This window comes from Prunus persica, chromosome G4 (genome assembly GCF_000346465.2).
Source record: "Prunus persica cultivar Lovell chromosome G4, Prunus_persica_NCBIv2, whole genome shotgun sequence".
Classification (NCBI taxonomy): Eukaryota; Viridiplantae; Streptophyta; class Magnoliopsida; order Rosales; family Rosaceae; genus Prunus; species Prunus persica.
Window position 1 is genome coordinate 7,112,259 of NC_034012.1, and position 24,219 is coordinate 7,136,477.

A 24,219-nucleotide genomic window follows, 5' to 3' on the forward strand; every position below is an offset into this window, starting at 1 on the left:
CAAAACGATTAAAGTGTTTAAACAAGATAAAAGATGAGACCCAAAACTCCCTCAATTGATTGATAACATTAAGTCGATAAACGAAAGGCATTCTTGATGTCCTTTGCGTGGCCTTCCACCATGATGGATTCCAAATGAGCATGACACTTGTGAAGGCTTGCCTCAGACATGAGGAAGTTGACAACAACGACGCATATTTAGGAGGGATCCATTTCATTTCATGCATTTGATGTTGCAAAGGTAGGAACAAGCATAGGCCAACATTCTAATATGATGAGGTTTCAAAGCAAGCTTGGTGGGCTAAGATGTAACTAGTACAATGGGACTTCACGATAACATTCGGGGGTTCACATTTGCTAGAGGCCGAATGAAATGGGTAATCACATCAAGATGTGAAGAGGCAAGCGCTTGAGTTGGTGGTTATTGTGGTTATTGTTATTGTTATTGGTATTGTTATTGTTATTTCCTTGTCACGCTCCGGACCAGGAGGTCGGTAGAAACCTCGTGCTCAGCGCGTGAGAACATAAAAAGTAAAATAAAATAAAAAGAAAGCCAAAACATAAAATAAACTTTTCTTATAAAAATAGCTCCAAAATCTTACAACTTTACAATTAATAAATAAAGCTCTATTACTTTCATATAATTCAGCCTAAACTGGTTTAGTCATTGTCTTACCTATTAATTTATCTAAAAAATTAAATAGGGTGAGGGATGAGCAACCACTGCTCAGTAGGGACATGAGACCTAACCACAGTAGATTGATATAACTAAATTAAGAGACATGCAATCACACAGCCAAATATCACATTAATTTATTAATAATAATGCCTGAATGAATGCTCTTCATCTACTCCCGTTAATTCATATAACTGGACGAGAAGACATGCACGTCCTATACCATGCTTATACCACTTGGTCCCGAATGCCCATTTATATGAACTAACACTCATTTCAATCATCCCATAATTCTCCTTTTGTTAGTCATCTTGTCTAACTCCCTGTCGCCAGTCCCGAATCACCCAATAAAAACCATGTGCATTGTGGGATCCCTGAGACCTGGTACCTGCCAAGAGTTAGACTCAACAACACAAAAGATCCTTCCCATTACCCTATTTTTCATACTTTCTTTATTAACCCAACAATTCCAGCCATCACCAATAACATATGATCATGTCAATATTAATAAATAATATAATGATAATTAGCAACACTTAAACACCCAATATCAATAATAATCAAATAAGAATATCATGCATAATATAGTACCCACAAACTCAATCTCCCACTCTAACAATTCTTCTTCTCTCTAAATTTCTTTCTAATTTCTCATGTTTTGAAACTATAAGGTTATGCTCCTATTTATAGTGGTTATAGGGATATGATAAACTTCAATATTAAAAGAATATGAATATCCAAGTTTATCCAAAAGATAACTATCCTAACAAGATAAGATCATCCAAGTTTATCCAAAATATAAATATCATTAAAAGATAATATCGTCCAAGTTTATCCAAAAGATAAATATCTTCTTTTATCTGTTTAAAATACGAGTTTTCACATCCCTTCACTCATATAGCTGCTACCACATCTTAGCTCCTAGAAAAGGCTATTGGGCACCTTAGACGTTGATTTAGGTTGGTGAGCTCTTGGCTCGACACCCTTGATTGTTGTAGCTATTGCCTACTTGAAGCTTCTTGCTTAGGCTGTCTCCAATGCAAATGGGACTAACTTGAAAATTTTCACCTCCAAGAACAACTATTTGCCCACTCAAATTTTAATAGTAAATTTAGGTTTTATCTATAAAAAAAAAAAAAAAAAATTCCACTTTTGGAAAAAGCCAAAACTTTTTCGAAAAAGACAGAAAAACCTCTCAACTTTCAAACTAAAGACATGCAAATGTAAATGATTCCTTAGGAGATTCAAAAATAAATAAGGACATTTTTATCCATTTTAGCTCTTTAAAAAATATTTCTCTCTCCTTTAGCCTTTTAAAATGCCCCAATTTTTTTTCGTCGAAGTCATTGAAGGTGCTCTAACTGGTAGAGCAGAGGATATTAAAATGCAAAGAGTGTGTTGGGTTAAAAAATAAGATTCTTGGGATCAAATAAAATGACCCTTAATTTTGTCTAGACCACATTTTTTTTCTGATCATATGTATATGCATGCGTGTACTTCCTCTGGTACTTGCTCAGGAAGTGGCTAAACTGCTCCCAAAAAATCGGCTTCTCTCTAATTTATGTTGTTGTGTTTTGGGTTTAGCTGGACCAGGTTTAGAAAACTTGGATTGGGAGTTTCGAGATGACTTAGAGATTGAGGGGATTAAGAGTCTGAATCATTTTAGAAATTGGTTGCTTTGATGATTACTTAGAGCATATGATCGAAACCATTGGTTTCTTGCATGATTTTTCCATACCCTTTGTTGGGTGGCTCTTCCACTGTGGGCTATATGTCAACTTAGCTTGGCGAGGAAATTTTGATGCATGGGTACATTATCCTTTACATTGGTCAACCAGCTGTAGAAGCTTATTGCTGGCGTGCGCTATTGGCCAGTGAATATAGCTTGTTCTGGTGTTTATCAGTGGTGATGCATACAGCAGGAACTGAACTTGCACTACTTAACCCTAAAGTTAACAGTCTTAATTTTGAATAAAAATTTTAAAACTTAAAATCAAAGAAAAAACACAAATCTAAAAGCCACCATAACCTAAGTGCCGACGACAGCTATCCACTCCAATTACTCTTCTTTTTTCTTTCTTGTCTGCCAAAGTTATACAGGAGAGAGAGAAACTTGAACCTAGGACCTGGGAGCACACCAATGGCCTGGGGCAATCTAACAAACACCTCATTTGTCCCACTCTAATTACGTTAGTCTAATCGTGGTAATTTTATACTATCTTTTCTTTTAAAGTTTTTTAATTTTATTTTTCTAACATAATTTCAAATAAGGAAATGAAGTTGAGTTCAGCTGTGAAAGCTTAAGCACACGACTATATTGAGTAGAAGATACAGATTTGACGTGGTGTATCCATTCTATTCTATAATTTCTCATTTGGACAGGAGAAGACTTTAAAGTCTTTCTACCCCTCAGTTAAAGTTAGTCTTGCATTTATTCATAGATTTGAATGCAAATTTTGAATTTTCTTGTTGAATTTAATTGATGAAATTGATAGCTAGTCCAAAACTAATGACAGGGTGGACACGGTAACCGATCCTTGTCTGTACTCATAAAAATCTTGACTAATTAGTTTTGGTGTACATAAGAGCATTTTCACCTATGGGATTTTATCATGGCAAAAGGTCCCTTGGGTTGAAAAAATCGCTCCACCAATAAATTCCAGTCTGGGTAGGGGACGTAGGCTCCATCAAGACTGGACAGGCCTGAAGGTAAGACCAACCTGAGTTGGTGCCTGAAGACGCTAACATGAGCGAAGAAATAAATTGGAAAAATATTGATAAATAAATAAATAAAAATTCTGAAAAATTATCAAAAAATTCAGACTTTTTTGATATAAATACCTGCCAATTTTTTTATTTATTAATCTCATACATAGAAATAAAATTAATCTCATGTGGATAGAGAATTAGCAATTTGGATGCTCGGCAATGTTCATATTTTGTTTCTAGCTGTCAAAAATTAATGTACCCTATCAGAAACTTTACAAAATATATTAGAGTGTTTGAGATTGAGTAAAAGTCTCACACTTAGGTGGGCTGAAATATATTTATTTTTATATAAAGGGTTGTTCCAACATAGGCCCTTACAACTACTATACCATAAACACATACCCACCTACGTACTTTTAAATTTTTACTTAAAACTCAAATTTAAAATATAGGTTGCCAAGTAAGATAGATTTGTCCTAGGTTTATTAACTAAATTACAATACATGCCATCTACACCTTCATATTTATTTTCAAGCATGTCATTAACAACCTTAATTATAATTATTACTCCCCATTAATAGCATATCAATCACCTCATTTTTTTTGGTTGGCACTCCCTTTAAGCCATCGGTCGTTTTTAATGTAATATAAAAATATGTATATATATATATATATAAATATTGGTACATTATTTAACCCCAAAAAAAAAAAAAAAAAAAAAAAAAAGAAGCCCAGTTACTTTTGTAATTGACATTTCTATACATTTTTCATAAATTAAAAATAGGTACATAATGATTTAAAAAAATATAGATATATTATTCATAAAATAAAATATAAGTATTATTTACAATATAAAAAGGTTTTTTATTTTTTATTTTTATTTTATTTACAGAAAAAAAATACGTTGTATAATTGAAATTTTTGCACATTTTTCATAAATTAAAAATAAGTACATTATGTAGAAGAAAAAAATAGGTTCATTATACTAGGTACATTATTAGAGAAAAAAATACGTGCATTATTTAGAGGAAAAAAAGGTTCATGTTTTTAAAAAAATTCATAAAACAAACAATAAATAGATTATCAAATTATTTTTCATAAAACAAGTATTAGGTACATTATTTAGAGAAAAAAATAGTTACAAAATTTAGAGAAAAAATAGGTTCATTATTTAGAGAAAAAATAGGTTCATTTAAAAAAAATTCATAAAACAAACAATAAATAGATTATCAAATTTATTTTTCATAAAAACAAGTAATAGGTTCATTATTTAGAGAAAAAAATAGATACAAAATATAGAGAAAAAGAGGTTCATTATAGTACATTATTGGGAGAAAAATTTCATAAATCAAACAATAAATAGATTATCAAATTATTTTTGAACATAATTAAATGTACACTATTATTCATAAAACTATAATAAAATAGATTACTAGTCGTATAATTCATAAAAGGAAAACAACATAATTTTTTTATTAAATAAACCAAAACGTTAATCACCTGTAGATTACTAATACATTAATGTTGAATTTAATATTTAGTTTCAAATAAATTTCTAAATTAATTCCTGCATCCATTAAAACGATTTGGAGATCTTTCCAAATTCAACATGTGTCATTAGTTACACCCTCATATAATACATTAACTTTGTAAATAGGGGTAGTTTTGGAATCTGAAAATTTTAATCTAAATTAGGTAACTTGCTTATTTGAATCCTAGTAATCGGATTTTATTTGAAAAAATTGAGTATTTTAAATAGAAAAATAAAAGAAAAAGTTGTAGGTGATTAAAAATAAATTTTATGGGTATAAGCTCAATTTACTATTATATTACAAATACAAAAGAGTCCTCATCGGAGGAAAAAGAAGACGTTTTGAACAAGTTAGAACCCGTCTGTGAGCACAAAAACATTGACTAATCAGTTTTGGTTCACATAAAGGAAGGTGCGGTTGTGTTGTAAAACGCGCAAAGACCTTGACTAATGAAATCAGTGGAAACCACTACCACTTGTGTGGTGTTCACTGGCATAAATAGAAGGAAGGTGGTAAGAGATTGGGAAAGGAGAAGCGAAACTTGTACCTGACTGGGTATCATAAAAATGGTTCCCAAGGGTAGCTACCTGATGAGTCTCTTCATCCTAATGTTGTTGTTCTCATCCAAAGCAGCGTTTGCCAGAGTTTCCCACTTTTCAGAAACCAGTTAGTCTCTCTGTCCCAAATATACTTGCATATGTATATATATATATTATTGAACTACAATGCCATGTGGGGCTTCTCAAGGGATCCTCATTTTCTGGAAACAATAGAAAGTTCTCTCTACGTGTATATGTATGTATACATTTGTCAATTGTTTATCATGACTGATTATTAATCAAGTTTTTTTTATTGTCATTGCAGAACAGAAAAAAGGTAGAGAGCTTCTGAAAATGAATAATATTCACCTGGCAAAGAAAATAGGAGCCGATGACCCAATTGGCTCCGGTCCATCGATTCCGTGAACGGGATAAATTAAAAATCATACCTGATATTTGAAACATCTACTGGCCGGCCCGGACTGAGCTAGCGGTAATAAAGCCGATGGGCGGTGATCAGCTGACCCTTCTCATATTTGGCATATATAATATTTGATTGTATGTTTGAATTTTATATGACTGTAAGGATTTATATAAAGGATGATGGATTCACTGCACATGATATGAAGACGGTAACTGATGACCTCAGCATCTACCATCTCTTTAATAAAATGTCGATCAACCTCCATGTGCTTTGTACTATCATGTTGCACAAGTTATGAGTAATCGTAATTGCAGCTTTGTTATCACAATACAAATCTATGGGTTTCTGGGGTGCAAACCCAAGATCTTCCAACAATCTCTTCACATGAATTGCTAGGGCAGACATTATTCACGTGAATTCTAACCACACTTGCTTATCCTTGCCCTTTGCCATAACAAATGAATGGAAGTACTCTAAAAGAAGGTGACCACTATTTCATACTGTTTTTAATATAAAATTGTTGTTTTCCTTAAAATTAGAGTGTGGATCGGTGTTAACCGTCAAATGAAATCTAATGGTAGGTGACCACTATATTTCTTGAACCCTGGTGACTACGACCGGGTGTGATCCAATTTAGTCCAGTTTCCCCCTCACATCGAAATCAGAACATAGACTATTCGATGCAGTTTTTAGAAAAATGTGCAGTTTTTCGTTTTCCGTGTTTGGACCTATTCTCTTTTTTGTTTTTTGGTTGGACTTCAGTAGCATCTAAGGCAATATTGGGCCTAAACTTTCATAATTTCAACCTACCAAAGTTTCTTGATGGGGCCAGTCTTTCTCGAAATTGGAGACAACTGCAATATGATGAAGACGGTAAATGCAGAACTGATATGGAGCTCATGGAAATATGGATGGGGTTGATCAAGTACACATGTTTTAGTGCTTTTCCATATTTCAAATGTCCAAGAAATTTGGTGAATGACTCAATTCATCAATCGAAGTCATTGAAGGTTAGGATTGCTAGTTTATAAATTCTAATTGGTAGAGAAGAACATATTCAAATGCGTTGATTTGCATCATTATATGGGCGGCGTCAGCCATCAGGCAAATTATAAATTCAGCCCAAGCATTAGTCCAAGAAATGAAAATTGTGATGTGAATTTTCCATAAGAGTTGGTAATCTGGTCAAACCAGAACTCAGTAGTACTTGTATGAAAGGATAATAGAATATTTTAAACTAGCTTAAAAACATTATACATGCTAATTAAACTTTATACATATGAAAGAAAATACTCAAATAAGTCTAACTACAATATGTTCAAACCAGAGGATCTTATATTTGTTCAAAACTAGGTCACATGCAATTCAGATCGTAATGAGTTGTTCAAGTGTAATATCGTCTAGTCCTCCATAGGAAGAAGCAGTTTGGAACGATAACATCTGTGAAACCATGAGCATTGTTGGCCTCGATTGTGGATGGGAATGTCTGCATGCAACTGATAGCCTTGCAATGGTTACGACTTCATCTTGAAGTTGAGGTGTAGGAGGAGGAAGGCGTTGGTCCAACGCATCCTTGAGCAATATGTTTGCATAGGTGGTGGATGGAAACGAAAATGAGGAGATGAAATCGCCTAGCTTCTTTCCCATAATCACTTCCAGTGCCAGCACTCCAAAGCTATAAACATCACATTTCTCAGTTACCTTCATTGTGTAAGCCAGCTCTGCATACAAATTCAGGAAGACCAAACCATCAATATTCCAGGCTTGATATTAACTAAATTTAGAAAGAACAAAAGTTCTATATTTAGGTATTTTACCTGGTGCTACATATCCATATGTGCCAGCAAGAGCAGTCCAATTCGACGAGTCTGGATTCAAAAGCTTAGCAGTTCCGAAGTCCGAAACACAAGGCTCGTAGTCATAATGCAGCAAAATGTTGCTGCTTGTTATGTCTCGATGCACAATTGGTGGTGAGCAATCATGATGCATATAACACAACGCATGAGCAACACCTTTTACAATTCTCACCCTTGTGCTCCAGTCCAATTTTTTAGCTTCATTCTCGTTGCTCAAGATTGCAGCCAAGCTACCTGTTTCCAAATACTCATAGACCAAAAACGAGTGATGGGAACTTGAACAAAAGCCAAGCAACCTTACAATGTTTCGGTGTCGTATCTGAGTTAAGGCCCTTATTTCATTAAGGAACTCCTTCCGAGATGCCTCCTCACCATCAAGTGTTTGATGGAACTTCTTCACTGCAACAATGCTGCCTGATGGGATCTTTGCCTTGTAGACACTTCCCTGTCCTCCCATCCCGATGCAATGGACGGCATCAAAACCATTGGTTGCTTTCATGATTTCTCCATACATTTTTCTTCCGTCAAAATTAATTATTGAGAAAAAGCTTTCATGCATATTGCCCTGTTCTATTTCCTGTGATTTCTTTCTACTTCTTCTTCTTCTATCAATCAAACCAAATACCAGGAAAGCAAGTAAAAGTGCTCCCAAGATAGGGAAAATGATTAAGAACGCCTTTTTTGAGGTTCGCTTATGTTCCACATAATGATTGCAGGGTTTTAGTCCTCCAACATTGCCACACAATCCGTTATTCCCTTCCATTCGAGCATTTTGAAATGCTTTGTTGTTGGGGATTGTACCCTGCAGCTGATTGTAGGATATGTCGATGTCATTCAGCCCATGCATTCCATCAAAAGTTGTTGGAATGAGACCGGTAAGATTATTGTGGGAAAGATTCAACTTCTCCAAGCTTTGCATACTGCTCATTTCTGATGGTATCTTACCCTTAAGTGAGTTGTGACTTAGATCAAGTTGGGACATATGAACTAACTTCCCCAACTGAAATGGAATTTCTTGGCCGAACTTGTTATTGCTCAAATTCAAGTAGTACAAGTTAAGCAAGTTGCCAAAAATGCCTGGAATTGACTCACTGAATTTGTTGGTGGACAAGTCAAGATATTCAATATCAGTCAATGATCCAAATTCTGAGGGTATAGGACCCCAAAGTTGGTTGCCATTCAACATCAATTTCACCAAAGAAGTCAATCTCCCAAAGTCCTTTGGAATCACCCCTACTAAACTATTGGAAGAAAGATCAAGTTCATGAATTTGGGTTGCATGGCTAATCTCAGGCGGTATTCTACCAGTAAGGTTGTTCCCCGCAATTCGTAGTGTTGCTAACTGCGGACACTGTCCCCAGAGTTGCGAAATTTCACCGTGCAAGTTATTGTGGCTTAGGTCAACAAATCGAAGATTTGGATAGGCACCAAAGTCTTCAGATATATTGTCTGTCAGTTGGTTCCCTTGAAGACTAACTCTGACTAAGCTCTTGCAAGTTTTCAAGCTTTTGGGGATTGGACCTATGAAATGGTTGTTGTATGCCGTAAAGATTTGTAGTGATTCACGTCGGCAAATATTTTGGGGCAAATAACCAGAAAAGTTGTTAGTGTCCAACTGCAGTACAGTCAACTTCATGAGATTCTCCATCTCTTGGGGGATGGAGCCAGAAAGTTGGTTATCACGGAGGTATAACTTTTCCAGGTTGCTCAAGTCACCAAGTGAAGTGGGGATGGAACCATTGAGTTGATTCTGGCTCAATACTAGTTCCACAATAGATATCAAGTTCCCTATCTCTTTTGGAATTACGCCGGAAAGCTTATTTTCAAAGAGATAGAGAACGGTAAGGTTTGTCAGATCACCTAATGATATCGGGATTGAACCAGATAGACTGTTGTCATTAATGCATAATTCCACTAGAGACTTCAAATTTCCTAATTCTGAAGGGATAGAACCAGAAAGTTGATTGGTGAACAAGTACATCATGGTTAGGTTTTTTAAATTTCCAAAATATGAAGGAATGGAACCTGTTAAATAGTTGTCCTGCATGTACAGTACAGCTAAATTGGAAAGGTTACCAAGAGAAGCCGGAATTGGACCTTCTAGACTATTTATTTGCAGAGCAAGCTCATTAAGAAACTTAAGCTTACCAATTTCTCGAGGGATTGAACCATTTAATTGGTTCCCAATTAGGTGCAGGACTTGAAGATTATTGAGAAGACCAATTTCTGGTGGGATTTTCCCAGAAAACTGATTATAAGAAAGGTCAAAATAGATGAGTTTGGAGAGGGAACTGATCTGAGATGGGATGGCACCAAAGAGTTGGTTCAAGCTGAGGTCAATATATTCGAGATTAGGGAGGGACGGGAATGGAAATTCATATAGCGTACCTTGTATCCCAGAATTGGTGAGGTTTATCCTGTTGACACTTCCAGCAGTGTTGCATGAAATTCCAGTCCAAACGTTGCATGGCATTGTATTTGCTTTTGAATGGTAAGCCCAAGAGGTCAGATTATTCTTGGTTTGATTTTGGAAGCTAGCTTTCCATTTGAGAAGAGCCTCTGCTTCAAGAGGAGAAGCAAAAGCAATGTTTGGTGATGAGAACAGCGAGATAAGGAAAGCTACACAGCATAATAAATTTGTCATTGTATATATTTTTGTTCCTACACAATCATGTATTTGATGGCTTTATTTATAGCTATTATTCTACATGCACTGTTTCCGTTTTCCACAATATATTCAGCGATCGACAAGTTTTTGTGGTTGAGACCTCTCTTTCACTTTTCTTTCTAGGGTAAGTTGTTTTGTATGGGAAGAAGTCTTTTCTACACCTCTGTTAAATTCATCGTCTTATAATGCAATGTTTGAATTTTGTTGTTCAATTTTAATGATGACAGTGACAGAAGAATTAGCAACTTGAAGAAAAAAAATTAGATATTGAAAAAAAAAGTCAGGAATTGACCCATCGAATTCGTCAGTGGAATGATACCTAAATTCATATGGTATAGGACGCCGAATTCATCAGTGGAATGATACTAAATTCATATGGTATAGGACGCCAAAGTTGATTGTGTTGGCGTGACTTGTGACTTTCCTTACACATAAAGGAATCTTATATTAATTGTAATTGGTTTCCCTTTTATTTTTGATTTCCTACCGCAAATAAAATTAGGAATTATTATTTTCTTAGGCCTTCAAAGTTTTATTGTACTATAAATATGACCTCCTATAAGGAGAAGAATACACAGAAAATTCTCACAAATAATATTCTCTCATAGTTTTTCATATTTTAGCATGGTAACAGAGCAGCGATCTTGGAATTGCTGCTAAACCCTAGCCAACCACATGTCAACGCTGCCATGAGGGATCAAGATTTGATCATCCCTCATGGAGGTAGCACCACTGATTCCTCTACCACCCAGACCTAGAAACTAGAAGAATTGAAGACCCAAATGACCTAATTTTTGAAGATCTAGAATCATACCCCCACTAAGAACCTTGAACGATTGACGACCCAGATGACTCATTTTTTAAAGATATAGAACCAGGTCTCGACCACGACCCCAACCTCGATCTTAGAAGAATTTATGTCAAGAATGACCCAGTTATTCAAAAAAACCCCGAATCAAACTCAGACCCAGATCCTGACCCCAATTCAGATGATGATACTGGCCAAGACTCGGATCCTGACCCAGACCGAGAATCATACTCCAACCCAGATCTCGACTCAGATCCTGACTCAGATTCAAACTCATATATTTACCTATACTATACCATATGAATCTTCCACTGCACATATTATGACTTCCCAAACAAAGATCCAGACATATGGAATAAATTGCACATACTGTGGCGATCCGAGGCACTTAAAGATCGAAGACGACATAAAGCTGCAAGAAGTGGTTCTAGTTATGTATTCCATACTTCGAATACGAGTGATTCCATGGGATGGATAATTGACTCCAGTGCAACCGATCATATGGTGTTTGATCCTAATGATTTTCTGAGTACCACCTAACCCAGATGAACTAGTATTTCTAATGGAGTTACTTATCCTGTGACAGGGACTGGCACTATTGCTCTCTCATCCTCTATGTCATTTCCTAATACTTTACTTGTTCCATCTCTATCTAATAAGTTTATGTCAGTTGGTCAGCTTATTGAACAATTGAATTGTTGTGTACTAATCTATTCAACTTTTTGTTTGCTTCAGGATATTCACACTAAGGAGATTCTTAGTCATAGTACTAAAAGAAGGGGGCTATATTATGTAGATAACTTCAGTACAGGCATGGCTAATAGTGTGACACATTCCTCTAATAGCAAACAAAGACAAATCTGGTTGTGGCACAGTCGTTTTGGAAATCCATCCTTTAGTTATATGAAGCATATTATACTAGATTTATTCTTAGGTTTCGAATACTCCGACTTCAAATGTGACACTTGTATTTCGGCCAAGAGTTACCGTGCTCCCTATCCATTGAGTACAAGAAAATGTACTACTCTGTTTAAATTAATTCACTCTGATGTCTAAGGACCCTCACCTATCACTGCTCCTTCTGGCGTTTGATAGTTTGTCACATTCGTCGACGATTGTACCCTAATGACATGGCTTTATTTGATGTAGAATAAAAATGAAGTGTTTACACGATTTCAGTTCTTCCATAAACAGATGAAAACTCAATTCAATGCTTAAATACATAACCTTTGCTCTGGCACCGGTGGAGAATTTTTCAATCATGACTTTTAGACTTACTTCCAACAGCAATGAATTATCCATGAGACGACATGTCCTTAGACACCACAACAAAATGGTGTTGCTGAACAAAAGAATCGACATCTTTTTGAAACAGCCCGAGCACTTCTGATTGGTGCTCATTTTCTTGCCATCACTAGGATGATGCTATTGTCACCGCAGTTCACCTAATCAACTGCATGTCTTCTAATGTCTTGAGCTTTAAAACTCCCTTACAAGTGCTCGCACAACATAGGCCCATGCCCTCTGTTTTGGTGCTCACACCCTAAATCTTTGGATTCGTGGCCTTCGTTCATCTCCACAAAAATCAGCATAGCAAACTTGATCTACATGCGCTTCATTATATTTTTATAGGATATGTCACTCATCAGAAAGGCTACTGATGTTATCACCCTACTACCTGGTGTAACTATGTCATATTAGATGTGACCTTTTTGGAATTTGAGATGTTCTTCCATGACTGACATCTAGTTCTACATTTCAGAGGGAGATACAAAGCGAAGAGCATAATTGGAGCAACTTGGAAGACGGAGGAATTCATTTCTGCCCAGAAAGAATTGATTGTCTCGACCTCGATGATCAATCACATCGAAGTCTTGAAGACAATACTCATCTCAGTTAGATAACGATTGATTGTACATACCTTGATGATCTATCGCTTTCCATGTGTGAAGATATTTCATATTTGGGTTCCGCTCCTCAAGATGATCCAGAACCGCTAGCTGAAGACCCCACATCGCATCCAACAGTACCTACTAACCAAATTTCGTTGATAATTCTTTTGGATATAAATTACCTTTCATGCAAAATTGTGGAAAAGACATCAAATCGATATTCTCGAGAGATTGGCAAAACATCGAAGTATCTGATTGCCAATCATGTATCTATTTAGAGACTACTTGAACCATTCAAGGCTTTTAAGCATCAATTGTCTGTTAACCATATCCCAACCAAGATAACTGAGGCATTGAAAGACCCAAAATGGGTTCAACCTATTAAAGAATAGATGAAAGGCTCTCGAAAAAAATCTGATGTTGACACTGGAACCTTTACCACAAGGGAAAAAGACCATTGGTTGTAGATGGGTGTTCAGTGTAAAACACAATGTTGATGAATCTATTGAACGATACAATGCAAGGCTTGTGGCAAAGGGTTACACACAAACCTATGATATAGACTATGAAGAGACCCTTGCTCCATTATCAAAGTTAAACACTGTTAGAGTCTTACTATCTCTTGCAGCTAATTTGAATTTGCCATTATACCAGTTTGATCTAAAAAATGCATTCCTACATGAAAAACTCACAGTTGAGGTATACATGGACATTCCACCTAGATATGCCACTTCTACTCAGACTGGAACAACATGCAAGTTGAGCGTTGTATAGATTGAAACAGTCACCTCGAGCATGGTTTAGACTGTTCACCATGGCAATGAAGAACAATGGTTTTAGGCAGAGTAACTCATATCATACTCTGTTCTTGAAACATCAGAAAGGGAAGGCAATAGCTTTAATAATATATGTTGTCGATATGATTATTACTGGGAATGATAAACATGAAATATCTCAACTGCAAGAGTATTTGACTACTAAACTTGAGATGAAAAATCTAGGTGAACTCAAGTATTTCTTGGGGATTGAGATGGCTCGATCAAAGCAAGGTATATTCCTCTCTCAACAGAAATATGTCTTAGACTTATTGACAGACACATGAATGCTAGATTGCAAACATGTAGATACTCCTATTGTTCAGAATCATCATCTTGAAAAATACCTAGATCAAGTTCCAACTAACAAAGAAAGATATCAAAGGTTAGTGGGAAGATTGATCTATTTGTCACATACTCGACCAGACATTGCTTATGCAGTGAACGTAGTCAGTCAATTTATACATTCTCCAAGTGAAGACCACATGAATGCAGTTCTTCAAATACTTAGATATTTGAAGTCTGCACTCATAAAATGACTTATGTTCTGAAAACATGGTCATCTGAGTATTGATGGTTATACATATGCAAATTAGGCAAGTAGTGTAACAAATAGAAGATCCACATCTGGTTACTTCATATTCATGGGAGGTAATTTGGTGACAAGAAAGAGCAAGAAATAGAATATAGTAGTTTTATCTAGTGCAGAAGCTGAGTTCAGAGGTATAACTAAAGGAATTTGTGAGCTCCTTTGGTTAAGGAAGTTGGTTACTAAACTTGGGTATGAATCTATAATGAATCTCTTTTGTGACAACAAGGCTGCAATTTCTATTGCACATAACCCAGTTCAACATGATCGCACCAAACATATTGAAGTGGATCGATACTTCATCAAACAGAACCTTGAGGCTAAACTAATTCAATTCCCTTTCGTGAAGTTCGAGAATCAATTGGCAGATATTTTGACAAAGGTGATTTCTAGTAAAGCGTTCCACACGTCACTGGACAAATTGGGCATCGGCGACATTTATGCACCAACTTGAGGAGGAGTGTTGGCGTGACTTGTAACTTTCCTTACACACCAAGGATTCCCATTTTAATTGTAATTGATTTCCCCTTTATTTCTGATTTCATATCGTAAATAGAATTAAGAGCTATTATTTTCCTTGGCCTTCAAGATTTTATTGTATTATAAATATGACCTCCTACAAGAAAAAAATACACAGAAAATTCCCCCAAAACAATATTCTTTCCGTTTGGATGAAGAAATTGAAAATTACATAGAATTCTAAAATGACGGAATTTCGAGTTCTATCATTTCAATTTCTGGAAATTGAAGATTTCGGTGTTTGGATTTATGTATGTCGAATTTTGTAAATGATAGAATTTTGTAAATGGCACTATGAAAATTGTGAAATGACGCCTATTTTGATGGAAATTAAACTCGGGAATTTGATGTTCCAATTTTCACGATTTTTTTCATGCGTCATTTAATAAATTCCTTGCTTAACTATCCAAACAAGGGAATTGTTATTTTCTCCTCATAAATTCCCGACTTTTAGTTAAATTTCGAGTTATTTTCCCTCGTCCAAACGGAGGGTCATAATTTCTCATATTTTAGCAGATTTCCATTCAACTTCAAATTCACCAAAAAATGTCGATCTCCCAAAGTCCTTTGGGACTACCTTAACTAAACTCTTTGGGGAAAGATCGATTTCCTACACCTCAGTTAAAGTCAATATCTTGCATTTATTCATGCATTTAAATCCAAATGAATTTTCTTGTTGAATTTTGATGAAATTGCTAGATAGTTTTTGTTTTTTTTTTTTTTTGGTTAGAAGAAATTGATAGAGTCAGCAACTTAGATGCTTGACAATGTTCATATACTTTGTTTATGACTGAAATGTAGCACACTGGAAAATTGACAAAATAAAATACAATATTTTAACGGAGAGTTTGAGATGGAGTAAAGCCTCGCACATATAGGCGGGCTGCAGTGAATTGATTTTATAATAGTCATAGTATATTTCTGATTTTGATACAGAAGAAGAAGAGTCCTGATCCAACTTGTCTGTACGCACAAAAACATTTACTAATTAGTTTTGGTTCATGGTTCACATAAAGGAAGGTAATTGTGAAACACGCAAGGACTTTGACTTTAGGGTTGGTTGGTTTGGGACGCACTTTGAACAAAACTTCCATGAAAAGTTGAAAATTTTCCATAAGAACGTTTTTTTATCAAATAAGTGCTTTATGACCCAAACGTTCTTCTAAATTTTTGTGCTAACCGTGTCCAAAGCACTTTTACCCCTTTCAAAAGAACCCACGAACAAATATTTTAGTCTAATCAGTGGAAACTAGTACTCCTACAACTTCTTGTGGTGTTTACTGGCGTATTATATATAATATAAGGAAGGTGGTGTGGGATTGGAAAAGGAGGAGTGAAACTTGAAACAGACTGTCTATCATTAAAAATGGTTCCCAGGGCTAATTACGTGATGAGTCTCTTCATCCTAGTGTTGTTGTTCTCATCCGAAACAACGTTTGCCAGAGTTTCTTATTTTTCAGAAACCAGTTAGTCTCTTTTCCAAAAATATATATATATATATATATATATACATACTATGTATGTTCGTATTCAATGAAACTTCAGTATTTTACCGAAAAACTGTATTCGGATATTTTTATTTATGTATTAAATCTCTCTCTAGAAGGGCCATGTTTATGTATAATGTATGTATACATTGATCAATTGTTTATTATTAATCAAGTTTTTTATTGTCATTGCAGAGGACAACAAAGGTAGCGAGCTTCTGAGGATGAATAATATTAACATGGCAAAGAAAATACGCGGAAATTCAGGCCGAGCTACCGTGCCTTCAGGCATCATCTCATAGAGGAGAGGACCCGTAAGTTTCTGGATCGGAAACATTTGCTGACCGGCCCGGACTCAGCTTGCGGTACAATTCTACAGCCCAGGGGCGGCGTCAATGAACAATTAGAGTGGTCAGCTGACCCTTCTCAAATTTGGCATATATTGTATTTGATTTTTATATTTACCAGTCATAGAATAATATGGAAATATGGTGTGGTTGATCAAGTTTTTTGGAATAACTTTTATTTAAAAATGAATAAAAAGTATGCTTACTATGTCAGATTCAATCACATCCGTTGATAGTGGGCTAATCCAAAAGTCTAAAATCAAAATTTGAGTAAAAAACATAGTATCACGAATCTGCTCTAAAGTTATGCAACTTATATTTTTATTTTGTTTTTTATTTATCAATAACTTAACAAATATTGACTTAAATGAGACTCAAGTAAAGATCATTGTAATTAAAAACAAAGTGTGGCAATGAGCCTGTCCCCTTGCACCCAAGTTTGAATTTCCTCTCCATATATCAGATTAATTTAGTCTAATTTAGTAAATATTACTTCTATTAAAAAAACAGAATATGGACGTGTAACGTGTGCATCACATATATAACATGCTCTCTCCATTTATAAAGAATAAAAAGTAAAAATTTAGGGGCTCCTTAGAAAGTTCAACATGGGAATCATGGCCTCTTTTCTTCTCTATTAATCATCCATTCTAATATTATGATGAGTGCTCATAATATTGAGACACTAAAGTCACCAACGATTGCTCATAAAGTCTATCCATCCATAAACACAAGGTACAATCCATCTAAAGAAAGGAACCCTGTGGGTGTGATGAACAATTGGAACAAAATTATTTCATAATAATTTCTAAAAAGCACTTGTTTCATTCGGCTAAAGCATAAACTAGTAACAGACATAACTTAATACATCAAACTAGTTATATATGTCCCACTTAAAAAGTGCAGGGTCAAACAAGATGCAGTAGATATGGAAGCTCTCATGGTAACCAACAAAAAGCCAGAGAACTGTTTAAGACCAAAACTTTTGCTGCTCAACTGACAATCGATCCTTGTCACTCGTGCAAAATTGGTGATATTTGGTTGCAGAATGAAACATGGAGGGATTGCGAGAGGCGGCACCAACAGCAACCAAGGATGAAGAGATGTATCCATCAAAATGACTTCTTCTCATAAGAAACCAGCCCATGAACTCCACCTTCTACTTGTGCTGCTCCTGTTCTTACCTGCACAATAAAATACATTATCAACTGACTGAGAAAACCGCATTAGTTCTTAATACGACCGCCATAACATCCCAGGTTCCATAAGCAAATGTTCATACTAAGAATTGGTATGACAGATATAACACCTACACCTTTGATGTAAAAGTACACCCAGCTAATTGGAGCCTAAAATTGTGAATGTCTAGGTTAAGTGATCGACCATTTCAGCACATTAAAGGCCATGAAAGCCGCCGCAAATACTTTTGACATATCCAGCTGACCCTCAGGGGACCACATTAGCCATATTAGCCCTAATTTGGACTTTAAAGGGGCCCTGAACTTAACTCCATACTCTCTGTTGTATATGACTGACACCCAATAGTAGTATTCTAGACTAATGTTTCTTTCTCACTTTTGTTGGTAGTTCCACTTGAGAGTGGCGAACTAGAATACAAAAGGTAGATGGAACAGACAAGAAGAGTGAGTTATTGCAAGAGTCATCGATTACACCACCATTTCTCATTAAAGCATAGAACTGAAATGACGTTCTTGATAATAATGCCATGAATAACACAACTACTTATGCAAAATGGACTCCATACCTCTAGCCTTAAAACGCTTGTTCTTAGGAGGTCGTGACCAGATTGCAGAGAAGAAGCACCAAGATCTTGGAAACCTTGTTTCACAGCTTGGATTGTGTAAGGTATGAACTTCAAAACAGAACCTTTGTCTGCAACTGCCCCAACCACCCCCTGTGCAATTTTCAGCTTAGCTGTATCACCCAAGTACCTTTGGTCACTGCCTTTTGTCATTGCTTCAAGAGATCCCATGCCTCGATATTTTTTTATTCGATGACCATTCTGATACAGAGAAATGAAATTACTTATATTACAGACACTGTTTCCTCAGTACAGGTTAAGCATACTGATAGCTAAATCAACAATAACAAAGAAATAACAAAAGCAAGTATGCTGAAAAAAGCCAGTACAACTACGTATGGTACATAATTAGAATTATGAATATTGTTTAAGGAAAGATGTGCACATCAAAAGCGCCTCAGTACCAATCAAAACAACCAGACAAATCTTCTAAAAGAAATATGGCCCAGAGAAACAAAGCTGTGGAAATTCTTGTCCACACAAGCTATAAGGTTAAATATTCAATTTTTTTTAATCATCAACAACATAACAGAGAAACTAAAACACGTCGAAGTGAGAGAGGGAGAGAGAGGCTGCCAACAAATATAACTTAACATCCAAGAATTACACATCGTGTGTATGGTGGGTTTAATAAGCACACCAAAATCAAAACAATAATAAAAAATTCAATCAATTGCTCCCTACATGATAATAACTAACAGGCAAGAAATGCTCTGTCCATCCGTGGGTAGTACAGTACCCCCGCTATAAGTTCAGCTTTAACACGCATCCACGAGAATCCAAGACTGCACTTAGGCCTCGAACTTGTGAAGTTCTAGTCATCACAGAGAGAGTCCATGTGAACATGCCAATGATATTCCTAAAGATGTGAAAGCACAAAAAATCGATGGCAAGCCAAACACACAGCAATCAAGTAAAACTATATATACAATTATAGCTGAAGCAGTCCAAAAAGGATGAGAAATAAGTCAGGATATGTGGAAAATTTAGGAACACATGGCGTCATGCTAAGTTTCTTTACACATTCATAATTCAAATATTTTGTAAACCTGAGTACTAACCTCCTTCAGCTCTCAAAAAATCATCAAAATAATTCAATGAAATACAAAAAAACATATTCAAGTAACACTCACACGGGGTAGAAGTGTGAAAGTAAAGTTTTAATTTCTAGTGTAAGCAGCATATCTGTTCTGGCAATAAAAGATGCGTCATCTCCCTGACATACCTGATACTCATAAGCCCCAGGAGCCTCAGTGCTTCCAGCTAAGTAGCTTCCCATCATGACAGTTGACGCCCCAAGGACCAAAGCCTTGACAATGTGTCCAGAATTGGAAATTCCACCATCAGCAATGACAGGCACACCACTTTGTGAAGCAATAGATGCAACCTTGTAAACAGCAGTTGCCTGAAACATATTTACCAAAACCGAAACAACTTTAATAAGAAAATGGTATAACTATCAGCAACCCTTAAAAAGAACAAACCCTTGTAACCAATACAGAACTTCTAATCCATTCACCTCCAGATTCTACAAAATCTTAATTTAACCACCACCAGTCATAACACAACCTAAAGCGTCATTCACAAAAACAAGTAAACAAAAAAAAAATGTATTTTTATACCTGCCCCCGCCCGACGGCGCAGACCTCTTGTGTGGTACAAATGGAGCCAGATCCCATTCCAACCCTCAACCCATCAACACCAGCCTGAATCAAATTCTGCGCCTGACTCACCGTCACCACATTCCCACCAACCACATCCAAATTCGAGTAAGTTTTCTTCACATACTTAATCATCTCAATCTGATAAATGGAGTTCCCCTGAGAGCTGTCCAACACCACCACATCAACCCCTGCCTTCACCAACCCCTCCAATCTCTCCTTATCTGTCTCCCTTGTCCCGATGGCCGCCCCGACCCGCCACGCCCCGTTGGGCCCCACCGTCCCCACCCCCAATTTCGGGTACCCTTTAATCCTCTCCACCTCCTCCTTCGCCACCACATCCACAACCTCATCGTCCCTCACAGTAGCCACCACATCTCGCCTTTTCTCCTCCATGTGCTCCCCAATCCGCCCCAAATCGTAACTCCACGGCACCGTGAAGTCCGTACAGTTCACCATGTAATCGTAAATCTTCACCTCCTTGTCTCCTAATGTCGCCCAATCTCTACCCGCCACGTACCCCAAAAGCTTCGAACTGGGACTCCCATTCTCAGTGACCAGGACGTAGGGGTTGGAAGAGTCGAAGACGTCATCGGATTGGATTCGATCGCTTGGGGATTTGAAAACGGGATTGGAGAGAACCGGGACGCGGCGGGATTTGACGGCTTTAACCATGTGGGCTTGCTCAGACGGCGTCGTGTTGGAGTGGATGATGCCGATGCCACCGAGGGCGGCCATGGAAATGGCCATGTGGGCCTCGGTGACGGTGTCCATGGGGGACGAGACGCAGGGGATCGAGAGAGGGACGCGACGGCTGAGTCTGGTGGCCAAATGGACGGAGTCGGTGGGGAAGTCGATGTAGTGAGGAAGGAAGATGACGTCATCGTAGGTGTAGGAGTAGCCCTGGTTGAAGAGCCGATCGGAGGAGAAGCCGTCTTCGAAGATTGAACTTGACATTGCGGCGGTTGGGGCGGTGGCTGTAGGGGCGGCGGCGGCTGCTAGGGAGAGAAAGAGAGAGTTGGGAAGCTAGGATATAGGGGAGAGGAGAAAATAAAGAAGTAGGGGTATAGGGGCGTGAGTTGGAAGCGCCTAGTGCGTTGCGAAATTATGGAGGGAAACCTCCAAATTTATTGGTTGGGTGCGAGCGGGTGCATGGTACTCACTGTTCCTCTTTTGCCTCTTTATTTTTTTACGTGATTTATTTTCATGTTAGCTTTATACATGTATCAATCAAGAAGCTAAAGCAAAGTCATTGAGCCCTTTTGTGTTGCTCTTTCTTTTCCTTGTGTAAAGTTGTTTACTTTAATTCATTCTTCCGACTCCAAAGTGAGGTTTAGTATATAATAACATCCTTAGTGGTCGACAATGGCATAAATTTGAGTAAATTTTTAAGTGGGTCATCATAGATAAATAAATAAATAACATAATTTGATACATATAAGATAAGATTAATCTTCTAGTAGATTAGCCACGTGGCCACATTAGTATATGAGTTTCCAAGTCTTGGGATAATATATATTAATAAATAGATAAAACCTTGTCATGGTAGGTAGGTTACAAGGAGGGGGTGGGCACGGGTGAGGGGTTTGGAACGGTAGAGAGCTTTTTCATTAACAGTATTAAATCTCTTAGTAGAGTAATTTCTCTTCCGTTAATCAATCGTTAAGCCATTTAACCGGTTGGTTGATTAGAGTTTAGGGTCGGTTGATTAGGGTTAATCAATCATCAATCATTAAGCCATTGAATCAATATTTTCTCTTCCGTTGATTAACTGTAAGTTTAGTTCGGATTGGTTCAATAAGTCATTAAAAAAATACCAATAATCCAATTTATCTAAGTAAGAAATGAAATAAATTAAAATTAAAGTTACAAACCAACATAAGACAGATTCCAAATCCCTTATTCCTTGATGCACTTACTGTTTTAAAAATTATTTATAACATAAATAAAAAAAAGCAATAAGGAACATAATGCCTTCTACTGTTTTAGCACCAGCAAAGGCAAATGAATCAATCTTAGCAATAAGGAACATAATCCCTTCTACTTTTTATATTGGATTTGGCAAAGCAAATACTTTGCCCATTGTGATCAGTTGATTCATTTGCCTTTCAACCTTAAAAAAAAAAGTTTGCTTTGCTCCAAATTATGGATCGTCTGTTTCTCTTTCTAGTTGTACTGGTGGAATGCTTATACACAGCAGAGGCAGAGAGAGAGAGAGAAAAAAGACCCACAATCTGTAGCAGGAAAGTTATTGAAATCTACATTCATCAGTGAGCAACCAGTAACCTACATAATTTTTACTTACAAAATTCCTGTTCAAATTATGGTCACATACACCGAAATTTTGTACCTTTCGTGTCGATAAATTGAAAAGGAAAAAAGAAAAAAGAAAAAAGAAAAAAAATGATCTGCATTGTGATTGTGATTGTGATCTTGTCTCCTCTGATCAATAATAGACAAAGTGGCACCCATCATAGCCTGTGGAAGAAGACATCACCAAAGATAATGGATCAGTATTTATATAACCTAAAATGCTTATAAACAAATACTAAGTTTCTTTGTTGTGTGGGTATAATAATAGTTTTGAAAGAAATGCACCATTGATTTATAAACTTACTTGGATCGACAGTGACTAGCATGCCAGTTCCTCCAAACTCACAAGTGCCACCAGCAACCTTCGTCCTTTGCCAGAAGCTATTGAAGGCATAGGAAGCATGGGCAAACAATGAGTTGGGCTCAAAGCACGGCCCACTGGGCTGAATGGGCCCGCAATCCGCTCCCGATCCACAAGCATAATTCATAGCTTCTTGAATGATTGGGTCGGGCACTGACGGCTTAGCTACGCACCACAGGGCCGCCTTTGGGCCTCTTTTCGGGGTCGGTGGTGTGGTCGGTGGGGGGAAGATAATAGGAGGCTCGAACACCGGTGGGCTTGGCTGAAACCCGAAAGGAGATGGCACCGAAGAAGGTGGGTTTGGGACAAGGGCCGGCGGGCTGGGCTCATAATCAGGTGGGCTTGGGATATAGATAGTGGGACTAGGTATAAAGTCTGGTGGGCTTGGGACTATGACAGTTGGGCTTGGGACGGTTTCGGGTGGATTAGGAGTGGATTCGGGTGGGCCTGGTATAATAATTGTTGGACTTGGGAAGGTTACGGGTGGATTCGGAGTAGAGATAGATTCTGGTGGGCCTGGGATAATGATAATTGGGCTTGCTGGTGGGCTTTGAAAAGGAAGGATTGGTGGATAGAGTGTTGATGGAGTAGGGGTAAAAATTGTAGAAGGGGTTTGTGGGGTATTGGGTGCAGTTGTACAATAAGGAGGTGCATTTTCAGGCAAGGAAATTGGAGCCAATGAATCATAAGGTGGCAATGTAAGTGGTGAGCTCACACCATAGGGCTGGATTTCCTTTGATCCCTCCAATGGAAAATCAATTTGCTTAATTAACTTCAAATTCTTTGCAGCTTTGAGAAACAGACTTCTCTGGTGTGCTGGACTTGGAACAGCTTTTAGTAATCTCATTGATCTTCTTGCCTCTGCCAAAACATTTAGGCTTATCAACTAAACTTCAAATCATCTCAAAATTCAGTGTCTCCAAGTGAGGCTTACAATGCCATTTGATAAACTTTATTGTCTCCTGCATCTAATTAGTAAAACAAAATAGGTTAAATACGACGGGTTGTAAATTCTTTAAAGAAGAGGCTTACCACATTGATAGAAGGAAATAGTTGCCAGAGCCAAATAGAGAAAAAGAATGCAAATCCTAGTGTGCTCTTTGTTTGTGGCCATGACTTGCAACAATACCCAAAACTCCAAGTTAAGCTTATTCTTCTCCTTTTGCTCCAATTCCCACAAAACCCAAAGACTAGAAGCAGGC

At 37.0% G+C, this 24,219-nt stretch overlaps 3 protein-coding genes and 2 long non-coding RNA genes across 6 annotated transcripts; 2 read left to right on the forward strand and 3 right to left on the reverse strand.

The window, feature by feature from the left end:
- Window positions 5,406-6,213, forward strand: LOC18779547. Its single transcript, XR_002271235.1, has 2 exons — window positions 5,406-5,582; window positions 5,781-6,213. It is a non-coding gene; the product is annotated as an uncharacterized LOC18779547 (long non-coding RNA).
- LOC18779095 (MDIS1-interacting receptor like kinase 2) lies at window positions 7,201-10,375 on the reverse strand. The gene is made up of 2 exons (XM_007212913.2): window positions 7,697-10,375; window positions 7,201-7,600 (listed from the first exon to the last, which is right to left on the reverse strand). The coding sequence occupies exons 1-2, from the start codon at window positions 10,206-10,208 to the stop codon at window positions 7,245-7,247; spliced, it is 2,868 nt and encodes a 955-aa protein (XP_007212975.2). The 5' UTR covers window positions 10,209-10,375; the 3' UTR covers window positions 7,201-7,244.
- On the forward strand, window positions 16,203-17,070 carry LOC109948914. The gene is made up of 2 exons (XR_002271357.1): window positions 16,203-16,492; window positions 16,709-17,070. It is a non-coding gene; the product is annotated as an uncharacterized LOC109948914 (long non-coding RNA).
- On the reverse strand, window positions 17,538-21,452 carry LOC18779725 (inosine-5'-monophosphate dehydrogenase 2). Of its 2 annotated transcripts, XM_007211774.2 has the most exons (4): window positions 20,305-21,451; window positions 19,908-20,087; window positions 18,626-18,883; window positions 17,538-18,044 (listed from the first exon to the last, which is right to left on the reverse strand). In XM_007211774.2, exons 1-4 carry the CDS (start codon window positions 21,298-21,300, stop codon window positions 17,973-17,975), a joined length of 1,506 nt encoding a protein of 501 aa, XP_007211836.1. In that variant the 5' UTR covers window positions 21,301-21,451; the 3' UTR covers window positions 17,538-17,972. The 2 variants fall into 2 exon arrangements, with proteins under 2 accessions (XP_007211836.1, XP_020417497.1); XM_020561908.1 differs by lacking the exons at window positions 17,538-18,044; window positions 18,626-18,883 and adding an exon at window positions 19,238-19,496 and having other exon boundaries at window positions 20,305-21,452.
- Window positions 22,579-24,194, reverse strand: LOC18778619 (proline-rich receptor-like protein kinase PERK2). Its single transcript, XM_007212929.2, has 3 exons — window positions 24,050-24,194; window positions 22,961-23,878; window positions 22,579-22,821 (listed from the first exon to the last, which is right to left on the reverse strand). The coding sequence occupies exons 1-3, from the start codon at window positions 24,129-24,131 to the stop codon at window positions 22,790-22,792; spliced, it is 1,032 nt and encodes a 343-aa protein (XP_007212991.1). The 5' UTR covers window positions 24,132-24,194; the 3' UTR covers window positions 22,579-22,789.

Coding starts and splice junctions, on each gene's coding strand:
- LOC18779095 (XM_007212913.2), bottom strand. CDS start 10,208: ATGCCATGCAACGTTTGGACTGGAATTTCATGCAACACTGCTGGAAGT. Junction 7,601..7,696: donor ATATGGATATGTAGCACCAG/GTAAAATACCTA, acceptor ATTTGTATGCAG/AGCTGGCTTACACAATGAAG.
- LOC18778619 (XM_007212929.2), bottom strand. CDS start 24,131: ATGGCCACAAACAAAGAGCACACTAGGATTTGCATTCTTTTTCTCTAT. Junction 23,879..24,049: donor TATTTCCTTCTATCAATGTG/GTAAGCCTCTTC, acceptor ATGTTTTGGCAG/AGGCAAGAAGATCAATGAGA. Junction 22,822..22,960: donor GCTAGTCACTGTCGATCCAA/GTAAGTTTATAA, acceptor CTTCTTCCACAG/GCTATGATGGGTGCCACTTT.
- LOC18779725 (XM_007211774.2), bottom strand. CDS start 21,300: ATGTCAAGTTCAATCTTCGAAGACGGCTTCTCCTCCGATCGGCTCTTC. Junction 20,088..20,304: donor GCGCCGTCGGGCGGGGGCAG/GTATAAAAATAC, acceptor AATATGTTTCAG/GCAACTGCTGTTTACAAGGT. Junction 18,045..18,625: donor CAAGCGTTTTAAGGCTAGAG/GTATGGAGTCCA, acceptor TTTATTGTGCAG/GTAAGAACAGGAGCAGCACA.